The sequence below is a fragment of the Dermacentor variabilis genome, chromosome 4 (assembly GCF_050947875.1).
Source record: "Dermacentor variabilis isolate Ectoservices chromosome 4, ASM5094787v1, whole genome shotgun sequence".
Lineage (NCBI taxonomy): Eukaryota > Metazoa > Arthropoda > Arachnida > Ixodida > Ixodidae > Dermacentor > Dermacentor variabilis.
Genome location: NC_134571.1, coordinates 126,780,387 through 126,797,478, shown reverse-complemented (window position 1 = coordinate 126,797,478; position 17,092 = coordinate 126,780,387). Strand labels below are relative to the sequence as shown.

The following is a 17,092-nucleotide window of genomic DNA, read 5'->3' as shown; positions in this document are numbered from 1 at the left end:
AATCCGCCTAATATCAGTCAGGGTCCTTGAATATTTTCTTTGAAGGACCCTGGTAAAACTAAATGTTGAAAAAAAAGGAAAGAAAGAAAGCTGCAACGTATTCAGTATTGATTTTTGAGGGCTACCTTGACTTCAAAGATTTCCAAGAGCGCTAGAGAAAAGGACATAACGTTAAAGCCTTCCTTAAGGTGCGTGATATCAATACCAAAACAGGTTTCCCGTACACAGAGTAAATGTATCGATCATTTGATGGGACGTATAAATTGTATATGAAGGTTATGTAGCAGAAGGACATTTGTTCACCAATTTGCGCAGCTGCTGGCCTGCAGGTTGTTCAACCTCTGCGGTGCCACCACGGCTCCTGTGCGGCGGAACCATTCGGAACGGCCACGACTTGCATCTGCTTCCCCATAGCAAGCGCTGTTATCCCTCATGTTCGAACAGAAATGAATATTCGACAACTCGCATTGAACGCCGATCGTACAGCACGGCCCATTTCATTCGCGCTCGAAATTTCGAATAATTCGCACACCACAGATGATCGCGTAGCGCGGTACATTATCTGGCATTATAAACGCTGGCATTATAAACGCGGCGTATACACTAACACGGGTACCGATTTGTGTTGCGCACCTGTATGTGCTGGCCCAGTTTCTGCGCGTACTCCATGCGCCCGTTGGCCGCCGCGCAGTTGGAGACGAACCAGGCGACCATCTTGGTTTTGTTCTGGGCGTAGTCGTAGTCGCGCTTTATCGTCTTCACCAGCGGGTCGAATAGCACGAACTTTTCGTACGGAGTCACGATATCCGAGTCCTTCCTGCGCATTATAAGGAAACAAAGAGATCGTGCTGTGTGGCGTATATAACTCGAATGAATCCTCGAGCCAGCCTTTTGAGAACCAAGAAGAGCTCATCACGTGATACAACACCTACTGTATGCGAAGGTTGTGGGTTCGGTTCCCACCTGCGGCAAGTTGTTTTTTCATCCACTTCAATTTCCATTAATTTATCATTTCTTTATTTGCATTCAATAAGCACAAGTAATTTCCCCTATGTTGTCCTTGGTGTCAGTGTTTGTTGGCTTCTTATAATATGACTAATAAAAATCGGGACCCTCGGTTAAACCCCTCTCCTCGTTTAACACTTACTGTAGTTATTTGTTAATTCGTTAGCATTAGTAGTGTCAAGGTGTGTGTGGGGGGCGGCGGGGGGGGGGGGTGAAGCCGGTCATGTGGTAAAGAAGAGAGGATGGTAGAGCGAATATGTATATGAACGAGAAGAAAGGAAACCGAGGGGCCCGCCATTTATTAGTCATATCATATGAAGCCAACAGTGACACCAAGGACAGCAAAGGGGAGATTATCCCTAGTTCGTTGTTGAGTTAAGTAAATGATAAATAAATCGAAACGAAAGTGGATGAAGAAAAGCGACAACTGTCCGTAGGTGGCATACGAACCCACGTCTTCACATTACGCGCGCGATGCTTTTACCAACTGAGCTACCGCGGCGCCGTTTTCCCGTCCACTTTCTGGGGCATTTATGTTCTTTTGCTAGAACTAACCTTGGGAGTGCTAGCCAGCGCCACCACTCTCGGCCTCGACGCCGGATGTGGAACACCTCCATTTATTCATAATTCCTTTAATTCGATTAAGAACTACGGATAATTTCCCCTACGCTGTGCTTGGTGTTGTTTTTTCTTGGCTTCTTATGATACGGTTAATAAAAATCGGGCCCCTCGGTTTCCTTTCTTCTCGTTCATTGCTGTGTGGGTATATTGACCAGTAGCCTTCACCAAAAACGTTGGCTTAGAGTTTGTTACCCGTAAAGGCGGGCTACGCCATTTCCTAAAACAGCAGAAGACTAAGCGTAGAGCAAGTTTCCAGAGCCTGGTGCGACGCTGCAACTTCCCGGACGCGAGAATATACCTTGAAATACATGATGCCACAGTGACGAACGGACACGAGTGATTCGGCATGGAGTTTTATGAAAGGATGGCCTTCATTTCGCCTGCTTGTATAATAAACCGCATAAAGCGAAATAAATGAACATACAGTTTTGGAAGACCATTCTAATGCGTTCTGTGGTATAAAGGTTTAAACAGGGATAACGTGCCTCAGAAAGGCTGGCCAACGTTTCGATAGGAAGACCTATCTTCGTCAAGGACATTTGACGAAGGTAGGTCTTCCTATCGAAACGTTGGCCAGCCTTTCTGAGGCACCTTATTCCTGTTTATAACTTTTATACCACTGTGTGCTACTCCATCTGTCAGCCCCATTCTTGATTTTGGATTCAAATGCAGCCCGTTGGCATTCTTAGGATACTTCACGTATTTTCTAGGGGCTATCTATCTTTCTATTAATCTATATATATATATATATATATATACACACACACACACATGTGCTTGTATCTAACCATTCTTCCGTCTATCTGGGTCCCTGAGTAATCTGTGGTCGAATGGTTAGCGCGTAGTCGGGCCGCTGTGCTGAGGTAGCAGGGTTCGAAACATACCACCGGACCAACTTGGATCACTGAGTATGTGCCAATGTGTACATACGTGGCGCTCTTCAACGAAGCTCTTTCGCGCCAATATGGGTCACTGTAGGTGCGGGACTGAGTTATGTTCGTTCGAAGAAACTGTTCGACGCCTGCTTGGAGCACTGAGTAATGTGTCACTCGGTCAGCGCTGGTCTTCAATGTACGTCTTTGACGCCAGCTTGGGTAACTATAGGCATGTGCCACTGGGAACGTGCCACTCTACAACGACAAAAAAAATATTCCTTAAGTTTCTCCGATTCTGAGCGGAATCAAGCCCACGTAAGTCACAAGGACTCCTCAAGGATAGGAACCCGACGCCTTATCAGGCTGCGCTACACATGCACAGGGTATGCGCCGCTCTTCGTGGAACCTCTCGCGAACTTGAGTCACTCTGTGTGCCACTGAGTGTGCGGCAAGCGAGGGGAACGATTCTCGGCGTTTGGCAGCCACCGGCGCGCCACGCCTCTAGTCTCGGAGGCGACGCGCGGACTTCTCGGCGGTGCTAATAGGTGCCGCAACGTGTTCTGGAAGACGCGTGAGAGAAGAGACCGGTTGTCGCACAACGCGTTTCTCGGCGTTCGCACGCACCGCCGCTCCATGCATCTCAGAGGACACGCGCGGGCTTCGTGGCGATGGCGCTAGACGGCGCGCTCTGCTCTTAGGGAAGCGCGAAGGAAAATCCCGCTGCAGTGCACGCCTCACACATGTGACTCGTTTCGACGGTGGCAGTATGCCGTCTCGCTACATTTATTCAATGCTAACGCACTACCGTCGACAGCCACCGAGATGGGTTCTTCCGTGATTTTTATCAACATAAACTGATTTTGGTGTTTCTCTTTAATGTCCAATTAACGTGCACCCAAAGCGTGGTGCACGAGCGTTTTCGTATCTTGTAATCTTGTAATATCTCTTGTAATCTGTAATTCATTTTGTAATCGGTTCCTATTCAAGATGGACTCTCACGAAGCTGAAAAGTATATTCTTTCGGCAAAATTACATTGTCGTACGTCCAAAACTACCACTTCCAGATACGTAGACAAAGTGACCGTCTCGAGTTTGCTCAGGTAAGAGCACTCCCCATTTACATGAGAACATATTAGGAGCGCAGTTCAGACTTTCCGTCCTGGTTCGCTGCGTCATCTCGTGACATTTGATAAGCACTCCACGGGCCTTACTTGTCGTTCCTGATGTCTCACGCAAAGTATCACGCAAAGTAGTATCGATATTTTCGAAGACAAGACGCGACAAGATAAAACGCGTGCATGCGTCTGGTTTAAAACCGCAACAGCGTTTTTTTTTCTTTCCCGCCTATGACTTCTTACTTCAGCGCCTCCTATCTAAATACACAGGGACGGAGAAACCATTTCGCTCGCCGTCCACTATTCAAATTTGATGAAGCTCATTTGAATTTAAAATAAAACATTTAAATATGATGACTGTATTTTAATTTAGGCCATCAATTGTTTCTCAAAAATATTGAAAGCGCAAAATTTCCATAAAGTGAAATATCAAGTTTGCAGCTCTAAGCCCAGGAACAATAAAACGCTGTTAATACTGTGAACGTCACCTATTGCGACATCTAAAGCGGACATAATTGACGTATGCTCTGCAAGAAGAACGTTTGCGAAACTCTTGCAAGCATTGTAACTATTTCGCGTAAGGTTTAAAATCAACTACCACATTTATCCGCTTGAGATGCTTTAACAGAAGGAGTTAACAGAACTACAGTATCTGGCTTTCTTTAATGTAATAATTAGTTCTAGATCTGGAAGAAACTATGCGCATCATTTTTTAAGGAGCCGATATTCGGCGATTTCTTCTTTTGAAAAAAAAATTGAGGCCACAAATTCAAATATTGTTTCCTAGAGTCGGTAAAATTCAGCTGGGTCATTCCATCTCAAGTGTACTCGGTGTTTTTTCGACCCAGCTTTCTATTAAGTTGTATTCTTTCTCTTGTATATTGGTTTAGTGGATGTTGAATGAGAGATTTCTGCGTTTAACATGCATATATGAATAAGAAAATCGGAGCTTCCCACTTAATTTGGAAAGGTTAAGGACTGGTATCAACGAAGATGGGATACGGTGTCTGAGGAAGTTTAATGGTCCAAGCCCTTACGTCAAGGTTTGTCATCACCGGATTGGTCCGACGTTTTGTTAGGTTAGGTTCAACATTATACGGTTTTACACAGCACGTGACTGTAAACGTACATGAGTTTTACGGGAGACGTTTGGGTTAGCGTCCGCGTTGGTGGCGCCATGTTGTGGTACACATGTTAAAAACCATGCAGTAAAATCCTACATGTAGGTTTAGCGTTCATGCAGCGACGTATTCATTAACATGCAGTCCGCTTTGTTTTTTCATTCAACGAGAACACTGACGTAACAAAAAATATTTGTAACGTGTGCTTTTGGAAAGCAAGGTGTTGCTACCAGTGAAGCTATTGCCGTAAACGGCCCCGGTAACCTGGTAATCCGTAAACGTAATAGGTAATACATACTTTACGGACATTTTCATTTTTTATTTATTTATTTATTTACAATACTGCTACTCTCATTTGAGAGCGTGGCAGTTAGGCGATACACTATATATGTATATCAGTACGCCTCTAGACAAAACAGTTAATTGAAAAACAAAGGAAAAATAAAAAGAAAACAATTGCACAAGGATGCCAATACAAGAAGGAAGCTCAATTTAGGAACAAAAACGCATGTTTTCACATGACAGTTAATTAACATGATACTAGCAGTGAAGAACATGTAAGTAACCAGTTATACATGAAACAGGAACGAACTGAAAGATAACACTTAACGCGACAAGAAATATTAAAGTTGTGTGAAGAGATGCGCTTAAAACATACACACTTCGAGAGCGAGAATAAACAAATAAAAAAAGAAGAAATCTAGGCAAGCAATTAGCAGGAAAATGGCAGTTACAACAATCATCTTAGGACTAGAAGTAAGACAGTAATGAAAATTTATTTTTTGGAACAGAGCATACCATATACCCACATAACGACAACCAACAAAAGAAAAGGAAAAAAGAAAAAATGGGACGTCGAAAGCAACACAATGCACAATTTGTGAAGATGATTCATGCGATGATAAATGATTTTTATTTACGCACTGCAGCTTCTTCTTGTGAGGTAAATTCGGACAACGATTCGATGGCGGTTATAGCAGGATCAAGTCGTTTCCCATATCACATGATAGCGTTATATCATAAGTGATATGCATCTATGTCCGAAAGGAACAGTTAATGACCACGAGGGACACCCTAGTGGGGCGCTAGGGATAAACGTTGACCACCGGGGGTTCTTGGTTATCAATGCGCGAGCTTCGCTGCCTTCGGCTCCCATTGGTACGCGGCCTCCGCGGTCTGGTGTCGAACCTGAGCTATATATGCGTATGTACCGACCGACTACGCCGGCGTTTTGCAAGTTTTGCTTTCGCTTGTATTGCTTGCTGATATAACGTGCTAAAAACGGTCGATACTATATAAATATCCACATTTTCACAAAGACTGAGGAGTCATCATGGTTAGCTAGAGCAGCTGTAATGAAAGATAATTGTGAAGAGCTATATTATTCAATTATTATCCGTGGACATATCCGCATGACTTCTTTTTTTCTTTTCTACATCGTACGAACGCGTGATTTATCTGATCTTTATGATTTGCTGAAGATAACTGGGTACGCGTCTACAACGTCACCTGTATGTATAGTCAACCCCAACGCAATGGCACATGTGACTGCAGCCGCGACGCGCGTGATTAAGAAGCCGTTTGTCACAGCTGCCTCGTTGTCTTCTGTAAACACGCTCCCTACACGTCACTCCGCCAGTTACACACACATCAATATATACGGCCATGCAGTGCTGTTTTACTCTATGCCGTCGTCCGTTCTCACGGGATTCTCGCTGTTAACAGGTTATCGCTCGACGTGTCAACACGTTATATCATCATCATCATCATCATCATCATCAGCCTGCTTACGCCTACTGCAGGGCAAAGGCCTCTCCCATACTTCTCCAACAACCTCGGTCATGTACTAATTGTGGCCATGTCGTCCCTGCAAACTTCTTAATCTCATCCGCCCACGGGTAACTTTCTGCCGCCCCCTGCTACGCTTCCCTTCCCTTGGAATCCAGTCCGTAACCCTTAATGACCATCGGTTATCTTCCCTCCTCATTACATGTCCTGCCCATGCCCATTTCTTTTTCTTGATTTCTTGATTTCTTGAACACGTTATATACTGCATCCTAAATTTCGCGAACGTTGCCGCCAGTTCTATAGGGAAAATCTAATCAGATTGATCGCGCCGCGCGATCAGTGTTGCGGTAGATTTCGTCGCTTTGATCAACAGTTTTAATTATATATACCTGCGATTACTCTGCGGGGAGTGTATACATGGTGAGAGAAATGTCTATAAATAGCCGACAGACATGGACCACGGACCTGTTATGTCAGATTCGACGACAGGCGACTATGCTCGACGCTGCAGACGTGATTCTGCGGTGGTGCTTGCCTTTCTGGGTACAAGTTTGCTTTAAAAAAAGAGTCGCCGATAAAGCTTGCAATAAGGGTGCCGTGGTTCGATCCCGGGTTTCGGCCCCCCGACAAAACGTCGTTTGGAAAGCACCTCTGCGGGCTTTACATAACGACTAGAGGGAATGCGCACTAATACGGAAAACATCACTATAATACTCGAGCTTAGAAAGCCGAACTCCATGCGCGCCTCCACTTGCATCTTCTTCCACGCGGCGCACGCGGATTTGCGCCAGTTACCTTTAGAGAAAGCTGGATGATCACCCGGTCACGTTCGAGACTGGATTGCGACAAGAATATGCTGCTGTAATGGCTGCAGGGAGCAGGCGCACGTCATTTTCACGCACGCCGCGATCGCATTCAGGGAAAAAAAAAACGAAAAAGCTCGAGACTCCGGAAAACTCCCGGCTTCAGTTGTACAGCCACGCTCATTGCGAAAAGGCGGCCTTTTGTCTTGCGTATGAATTCGTAAGCGAATCACAAATAGCACTGCTGGCTATACATAGGCAAGATGAATGCATCAGGACAAGTTTTCTTCCGAACAACACGATTCAAATGGGAGCGGGGGGAGACAGCGAGGAACAAGCGCAGAGTGATTTGTACATCTCGTCTGCTCTCTTCGTCTGCACTTGCCGCACTACGACCGAGTGCCCCGTTTGTTTGTAGGCATCCGGATCGCCTGTGGACGGTGTTGACGTAGCTGCGCTGTTGAAAACTGTGTGCCGCGCTAACGGTCGTCCAACATGGCGACTACAAAGGGCTATATACGAAAGGTCCACGTGTACTATACCTGTAGGTGGCCGTCCAGTCGATGCCGCTCGACTCCTGCGCGACGTACGAGTGCAAGGGGTTCTCGAGCAGGTACAGTATCCACACCTGGTTCCCTTTGCTCGTCTCGGGTCCCACGCCGAAGCCGTCCTTGAATATGATGGCGTCCGCCGTAGCGGCGTCGCCTCGGGAGGCCCCCTTCTGGTAGACGCGGCACTTGTCCACGGGACACCGGTCACGCAGGAACAGCGTCTGACCACTCAGGAAGTCGTACCAGCTGCCGTCCAGAAGAATGGTCTTCATGGACGAGTCTGCGTGGCGCACTCGTGCTGTTACAGCTGTCCGCGACTTCGATGCTTTTATGAATTCGCCTATTCGTACAGGATCGTTCTCTTTCAGGAGAAACATGTCCGTATAGAAACGCGTATACGTCATTTAAAGGGAGACGCCTGTACCTTTAGCAGAAAACATTAAAACTATTGACTTTGCTGAGGTGTAATACACCTGTGTTTTTGCAGTGTTGTATTGCGCCGGTTCGGCGCACGCTAATGATATTTTATTGACCTGAGCTCGTGTTTACCTTCGATTTGTTTGCTGCCTGTCCAGTGTACTAATGAACCCTTAAATTCTTCACACAGATCCCCGTTCCATACGTTCATGCTTCGGATAAGCCTGTTTTCTATATTTGTTGATATGCCCCCTGAGGCTCGAGCACATCAAGGCTTGCAGTATTCTCTAATAAATAAATAAATAAATAAATAAATAAATAAATAAATAAATAAATAAATAAATAAATAAATTTTCAACCGACCATAACTGCCTGAATTTCGCACAAAATTCAGTAGGCTAATATTTCCTTATTAGCTGTCCGCATCATGGGTCGTATATAAGGCACATTTACCCCATAGTGTGGAATAATTGCTGGTGGCACACGATGTTACATTGGATCGGATTCTAATTAAGTATTTCCCACAAATATTGACGAACCCCTTAAGCAGAGCTACCTTAGGTACTTTGCTTTCACGCAAGCTTGCTTTCTTCTTTTAATTTCTGAAGTCTCATTTTGTTTAGCGTTCCAAAGTGTTACGTTTCGCCTACGACGCGCGGTTTAGCCGGCGCGACTGCAACAAAGCGGCAGACATTTTGGCCAGTTCGGCGTCGCCGCTACGCCTCCCCGCCAAGCGCGTCCAGGCATGTTCCGATGCCACGTGTCTTCATGTGCGTGTGTGAGTGTATGTGCCATTGTGCCCGACCGGCGGCGATACGACAGTAGGAGTCACCTTCTCCTCCCCATTGTGCCCGACCGGCGGCGATACGACAGTAGGAGTCACCTTCTCCTCCCCATTGTGCCCGACCGGCGGCGATACGACAGTGTGAGTCACCTTCTCCTCCCCATTGTGCCCGACCGGAGGCGACACGACAGTGTGAGCCACCTGCTCCTCCCCATTGTGCCCGACCGGCGGCGACACGACAGTATGCGTCACCTTATCCCATTGTACAATCACGTGCTCGTCTATTGAGGGGTTCCTTCTTGCCCTCAACTGCGAGAGTATAAAAGCAGCTGCCCCCGGACGCAAAAGGAGGGCTCCGATTTCTTCTGTTAAGTAAAGTGCTCTCCCGTCTCTCTACTTCGGTCGTCCTGACCGCCAACTCTTTGCGATGTTAGAATAAACAAGTTGTTTTGTTGTTACCAGTCGACTCATGCTTTGCCGGGACATTCGGATGCTTCCAGTTGTACCCCAGGCCGCCAGGCCAACGCTACCCTTGGGGCTTGCGACCCAGGTGCAACAACGGGCGTCAGCGCCGAGTTCCCAACAGGTCGTACCATCGGTGCGACCACAACAACTGTCTGCCAGCGGTGAGATCGCGACAACGGAGGCCAGCAGCGAAGAGATGCAGTTGACTGTATGCTGAGCAGCTCATCGACGATCCGGGAGCAGTGCAACGAGCCCTGTGTGATGACTGGTTGCCTGCAGCGGAACGACTGCGCTGAACTCTTGGCTGCGAGGTTTGGTGAGTGCGGGACTTTCTTCTTCTGAGCTTTGCCAGGCTTTTGTTAGTGTCAGAAACAGAGCTGGTAATTGTCGTTGTCGTTGCTGCCGGGTTAGATTGCGGCAAGACAATAATAGGCAGTAGAGAAAGCAGCATTCAGAGCAGCCATGGATTTGAAGTCGTTGCGCAAACCGAAATTGCTGGAGCTTGCAAGAGAGTTGGGTCTGGATGTCTCAGACAAACTAAGAAAACCTGAACTGGTAAGGGCTATTCTTGAGTTAGAAGCTGAGGATGACGAGCTGTCGGAATGCCTTGAGACCATTGAGGAGAGGGAGACTGCAAAAAGACAGGAGCGCGAACTTAAAGAGCAAAAAGAAAAAGAAGAGCGCGAACTTAAAGAACAGAAAGAAAAAGAAGAGCGTGAACGTAAAGAACAGAAAGAAAAAGAAGAGCGTGAACGTAAAGAACAGAAAGAGCGAGAGCAACAAGAGCGCGACCGTCAACACGCTTTGGAAATGAAGCGTCTTGAGGTAGAGATGGAACGCGCTCGTAATGGAAGTCAGGCACACGGTGCAGGAGAACGCGTATTGTTCAAAATGACTGACCTGATGCGGCCGTTTAAGCTTGGAGAGGACATTGGTTTGTTCCTGGTTAACTTTGAGCGAACGTGCGAGAAGCAGGGGTTCTCTCGGGAAACGTGGCCACAGCGCTTGCTCACTTTGTTACCCGGCGAGGCGGCCGACGTAGTCGCTCGCTTGGATAGAGAGGAGGCAGAGGATTTCGACACAGTGAAATCGAGTCTTCTAAAAAAGTACCGGCTGTCTGCGGAGGCGTTCCGTCGGAAGTTTCGGGAAAATGAGAAAGGCAGAAGTGAGTCATATACAGAGTTTGCGTATAGGCTTATGTCAAACATGCAGGAGTGGCTCAAAGAAGAGAAAGCGTTCGGTGACCACGATAAAGTTCTGCAGTGTTTCGGGCTAGAACAGTTTTATAGTCGGTTACCGGAGAACGTGCGATACTGGGTCTTGGATAGGCCAGACGTTTGTACGGTGGCTAAAGCCGCTGAGCTAGCCGAGGAGTTTGTGACGCGTCGGGCTCGCGGAGCTAAGGACGGTCAAAAGGGTGAATTTGGCTCGAAGTTTGAGAGGCCGAAGTTCACACCCATGAGAGCAAAGGGGAACACACGTAGTGCGAATGCGAGTGAAAGCAGTGCGACCGAACCTAAGGAGACGGCGGCAGCCGAAGCCGAACGCAGAAAGCGGTTCGAGATGAGGCAAGCGCGCGTTTGTTATACGTGCCAGAAGCCGGGTCACTTTTCGGCGCAGTGTCCGGAAACAACACCAAAAGTTGTGTTTTTTTCATTATGCAGCACTGACGAGAACATGAAGCTTCTCGAGCCTTACATGCGAGACCTCCTCGTGAACGGGAAAGAGTGCCGTGTGCTTCGCGATTCCGCAGCTACAATGGATGTAGTTCACCCGTCTTACGTAGAACCCCATATGTTCACGGGCGAGTGCGCATGGATCAAGCAAGCCGTGGAAGCTCATAGCGTGTGTCTGCCGGTAGCAAAAGTGCTTATTGAAGGACCTTTTGGAGCGCTTGAGACGGAGGCGGCAGTGTCATCTATGCTGCCCCCCCAGTACCCGTACCTATTTTCGAACAGGTCCGATCACCTCCTGCGCGAGAAGGGGCTTTTGTTTGGTGAGGCTAGCGTTCAGGCCTTAACCAGGTCGAAGGTTCGGGAGCTCGCTGCAAAGGCGGTAGTTGCGGGGCCGACGTTATCAAACAATGAAAAAGGGTCAGAGGCGCAGCAAGCTGATATTCAGAGCACGCCCGAACTGAATAAAATTGAGTCTGTAGCGTTGAAGGCGCCAGATACTGGAGAGGAAATGCCCGATAAGGGAAAGTTAGAAGAGCTATCTACAGATTTGCTCATCGCGCCTACGTCAGACGGACTTGATAGGTTGCTAAAAGTCAGCCGGTCGGCTTTGATAGCCGAGCAAAAAAAGGATGGTAGCCTAGAAAACATACGCTGCAATGTCAAGGAAGGTATCGCCAGGAAAAATGCGCGTTTTGTGGAAAGAGGTGGAGTCCTGTACCGGAAGTATCTAGACCGCAGAGGAGTGGAGTTCGATCAGCTGATCGTGCCTCAATGCTATCGTCAGGATCTGTTGCGCTTGACGCATGGGGGTTCGTGGTCCGGACACCTTGGAGTTAAGAAAACTAAGGACCGTCTCTTGCAAGAGTACTATTGGCCAGGGTGTTTTCGGGACGCAGACCATTTCGTGAGGACATGTGACACTTGTCAGCGGGTGGGCAAACCAGGGGACAAATCAAGGGCGCCGTTGAGATTGGTACCTATCATTACGGAGCCTTTTAGACGCCTCGTTATTGATACAGTGGGACCTCTGCCGGTAACAGCCACGGGGTACAGACACATTTTGACTGTGATCTGCCCAGCGACAAAGTTCCCTGAAGCAGGGCCGCTTAAAGAACTCAGCTCAGTTGAGATAGTCAATGCACTACTGTCCATATTTGCGCGAGTTGGTTTTCCTGCGGAAATCCAATCAGATCAGGGCACAGTGTTTACTAGCGCTTTGACGACAACTTTTCTCGAAAGGTGTGGGGTAAAGCTGTTACACAGCTCAGTGTACCACCCACAGTCGAATTCCGTTGAGAAGCTCCACTCCGTCATGAAGCGCGTGTTGAGAGCATTGTGTTTTGAACATCGAACTGACTGGGAGCTGTGTCTGCCTGGGGTGATGTTTGCATTAAGGACCGCGCCGCATGCAGCTACGGGGTTTTCGCCAGCTGAGCTGGTGTACGGTCGCTCGCTTCGGTCTCCGCTTCGCATGCTTCGAGAATCGTGGGAAGGCAGGGGCGACGACCCAGTCGTGGTGGAGTACGTGCTTAAGCTCCTCGAACGCTTAAGAAGGGCACAGGAGTTGTCAGGTGAAGTAATGGCAAAGGCCCAGCAGAGGGCCAAGGTTTATTATGATCGGACAGCCAGGGCCCGTCATTTTGAGGTGGGCGATGTGGTCATGATATTGCGCACATCGCTAAACAACAAACTAGACGTGCAGTGGGAGGGCCCAGCACGAATTGTTCAGAAACTGTCGGACGTTAACTACGTGGTAAGTCTGCCAGGAAAGCGGAAAGCACAGCAAGTTTACCACTGTAATCTGCTCAAACCTTATAGACAAAGGGAAGCAGTGGTGTGCATGATGGTAAACGTTCCTGAAGAGCTTCCGGTCGAGCTTCCGGGACTAGGCTCAGTGACGAACAGGGAAGACACCGGTCAAGTCATTAGTGACTTAGTCAGTGGAGCATCGCTGTCGCGTGAGCAGAAAACCGAACTACACCAGCTCTTACAAGAGTTTCAAGGTCTGTTCTCTGAGAGGCCTGGTAGGACTTCTGTCCTTACTCATGACATAGAACTTACCTCCCCAGAGCCAGTTCGATCCAAGGCGTACCGGGTGTCACCCCGCCAGAGCGATATTATGGAGGCTGAGGTAAAGAAAATGCTACAGCTCGGTGTTATTGAGGCAGGTGAGAGTGATTATACCTCCCCTTTGATTTTAGTTGAGGTACCGGGCAAGGAACCTCGTCCTTGCGTCGACTACCGCAGGCTTAATTCCATCACTAAGGATCAAATTTATCCGATCCCTAACATCGAGGAGCGCCTTGAGAAAGTTAGTAGCGCTCAGTTTATTTCCACCCTAGATCTTGTCAGGGGTTATTGGCAGGTTCCACTTACAGAAGAGGCTAGTAGGTATGCGGCGTTCATTTCACCAATGGGAACATTCCGTCCTAAAGTGTTGAGTTTTGGTTTGAAGAACGCGCCATACTGTTTTTCAAGTCTCATGGATAAAGTGTTGCGGGGACAGCAAGAATTCGCTTTACCGTATCTAGACGACGTAGCGATATTCTCCGCATCCTGGTCTGAGCATATGGCACACGTGCGGGCAGTGCTAACCCGCCTGCGCGAAGCGGGCTTGACAGTAAAGGCTCCTAAGTGCCAGTTAGCACAGGCCGAGGTTGTCTACCTCGGTCACGTGATTGGTCAGGGTCGGCGCCGCCCCTCTGAAATAAAGGTGGCCGCTGTGCGAGACTTCCCGCAACCGCGCACGAAGACCGATATTCGGTCGTTCTTAGGTGTCGCCGGCTACTATCAGAGGTACATCCCCAGGTACTCTGATATCGCGGCTCCCCTGACGGATGCTCTAAGAAAGACAGAGCCTCAAACAGTCGTCTGGGACGAGACAAAGGAAAGAGCTTTTAGCGCCCTAAAGAGTGCCCTAACAAGCCAGCCTGTGCTACGATCGCCAGACTATACAAAAGGGTTCGTTGTTCAGTGCGATGCTAGTGAGCGAGGCATGGGCGTTGTACTGTGCCAACGGGAAAATGGAGAAGTAGAACACCCCGTCCTGTATGCTAGTCGTAAGCTGACCAGTCGTGAGCAGGCGTATAGCGCCACCGAGAAAGAGTGTGCATGTCTCGTGTGGGCCGTTCAGAAATTGTCATGCTATCTAGCCGGCTCGAGGTTTATCATTGAGACGGATCACTGCCCTCTCCAATGGCTGCAGACCATCTCTCCCAAAAATGGCCGCCTCCTGCGCTGGAGCCTCGCTTTGCAACAATATTCCTTTGAGGTGCGTTACAAAAAGGGGAGTCTCAACGGTAACGCCGATGGCTTAAGTCGAAGCCCCTAACGTAGGAATCAGCCTCAAAATTGTTTGTTACTGATATTTTTCTTCCTGAGGCAGGATTTTTCAACATATTGCTTTTGTTTAGTGTTTCAAAGTGATGATATGCTTTCTAGTGCAATTTTCCAATTTGTGGACGCGTTCTGAGTGATGCTAGACTACTGTAAGGAACTAGGCAGTGGTATAAAAGGGGAAAGAGCCTGGCAGGGCTTAGTGAGGGTTGTGCCGTGCTTGCTGACTGAGCGGTTGAGTTTCAGCGTAGTTCTAACGCTTGCCGGGAACGAGAACAAAAATGTGAACTCTCCCGAAGTCACTTTGCAGTGTCCTGTGCGAACCTGAACGAGAGAACGAGGCCTTCTCTGTGCGCTGCGCTCAAGAAACGTCGAGGGACGCCCGACTTCGGTTATGAGCATCATCGAGCGACATCCCTCCGGACAGCGGATGCAGTCCCCTGTCCATCGGGATCTCCTTCCCCCGGCGGGGCGGTCTGTTACGTTTCGCCTACGACGCGCGGTTTAGCCGGCGCGACTGCAACAAAGCGGCAGACATTTTGGCCAGTTCGGCGTCGCCGCTACGCCTCCCCGCCAAGCGCGTCCAGGCATGTTCCGATGCCACGTGTCTTCATGTGCGTGTGTGAGTGTATGTGCCATTGTGCCCGACCGGCGGCGATACGACAGTAGGAGTCACCTTCTCCTCCCCATTGTGCCCGACCGGCGGCGATACGACAGTAGGAGTCACCTTCTCCTCCCCATTGTGCCCGACCGGCGGCGATACGACAGTGTGAGTCACCTTCTCCTCCCCATTGTGCCCGACCGGAGGCGACACGACAGTGTGAGCCACCTGCTCCTCCCCATTGTGCCCGACCGGCGGCGACACGACACACGACAGTATGCGTCACCTTATCCCATTGTACAATCACGTGCTCGTCTATTGAGGGGTTCCTTCTTGCCCTCAACTGCGAGAGTATAAAAGCAGCTGCCCCCGGACGCAAAAGGAGGGCTCCGATTTCTTCTGTTGAGTAAAGTGCTCTCCCGTCTCTCTACTTCGGTCAACCTGACCGCCAACTCTTTGCGATGTTAGAATAAACAAGTTGTTTTGTTGTTACCAGTCGACTCATGCTTTGCCGGGACCTTCGGATGCTTCCAGTTGTACCCCAGGCCGCCAGGCCAACGCTACCCTTGGGGCTTGCGACCCAGGTGCAACAACGGGCGTCAGCGCCGAGTTCCCAACAGGTCGTACCATCGGTGCGACCACAACAAAAGTAACACATCGGCTTGCAAACCAAGCTGAATAGCAGAGGGCTCTGGATTCATTTTGACCACGTGGCGTTCTTTCACGAACAACCTGAAGCACAGTAGAGATGCGCTTTTGCAGTCCGGCTTCACCAGCATGCGACCGCAGTGTCAGGGAGTCTAACATACAACCTAGCTCGCGCTCAGACCTCATTTTGACGTGCTACACGGTTTTCACGAACTGCAAAGCGTTTGTCATACGTTGCTGTTGGCCCCTTGGCAATGTATCATTTCACATAATATCAGAATCATTTAATCTGACAATATATACGCAATGCGCGAGAAGAACCAGCATAATAGGAATCGACTACAAAAGGGGCCCGCCGTGTTGGCGTAGTGGTTTTGGCGTTGCGCTGCTAAGCCCGATGGACGCGGGATCAAATCACGGCCACGGCGGCCGCATTTCGATGGGGGCGAAATGCGAAAACACCCGTGTACTTAGATTTACGTGCGCTCTAATGTACCACAGGTGGTCCAAATTTCTGGAGTCTCCCACTACGACGTGTCTCATCATCAGAAAGTGGTTTTGGCACGTAAAACCCAATAAAAAGAAAGGTTTGGAGTGCATACGGCAGGCGTTGCGACTGACTGGGAGCTTACCTCTATCATTAAAAAGAAAGGGGCATAATCACTGTATTCTGTATCAGTGCTAACATATGGGGCAGAAACTTGGAGGTTGGCGAAAAATCTCGAGAACAAGTTAAGGACCGCGCAAAGAGCGATGAAACGAAAAATGTTAGGCGTAACGTTAAGAGACAGGAAGATAGCGGTATGGAGTAGAGAGCAAACAGGGATATCCGATATTCTAATTGACATTGAGAGAGAAAAAGAAGGAACTGGGCAGGCCACGTAATGCGTAGGATGGATAACCGGTGGACAATTAGGGTTACAGAATGGGTGCCAAGAGAAGGGAAGTGCAGTCGATGACGGCAGAAAACTATAGGTGGCGTGATTAAATTAGGAAATTCGCTGACGCAAGTTGAAATCGGTTGGCGCAGGACAGGGGTAATTGGAGATCGCTGGATGAGGCCTTCGTCCTGCAGTGGACATAAAGATAGGACGACGACGACGATGATAATGCTTATGATGAAGTACCGTGCATTGGGTGCACGTTAAAGAACCATCGTTTCTGCGGAATCTCGCAAAATGGATGGACGCCCCTTCTGGCATATGGGATAGGAAAAAAGAAACTCCTATATCTCTGTATTTGAAAAGTATAAAATATTGTCACGGTGCCAAGACGGCGACAAAGAG

At 48.6% G+C, this 17,092-nt stretch overlaps 1 protein-coding gene across 1 annotated transcript in view; it reads right to left on the bottom strand.

Annotated features, from left to right (window-relative positions):
• Positions 1–17,092, bottom strand: part of LOC142579729 (glycoprotein 3-alpha-L-fucosyltransferase A-like) — a 104,302-nt gene that overhangs the window by 73,318 nt on the left and 13,892 nt on the right. Inside the window, exons 5-6 of the mRNA XM_075690237.1 lie at positions 7,871–8,159; positions 634–817 (exon numbers count right to left, since the gene is read on the bottom strand). Of these exons, the coding sequence (XP_075546352.1) occupies positions 634–817; positions 7,871–8,159 (473 nt within the window). The remainder of the gene's footprint in view (positions 1–633; positions 818–7,870; positions 8,160–17,092) is intronic.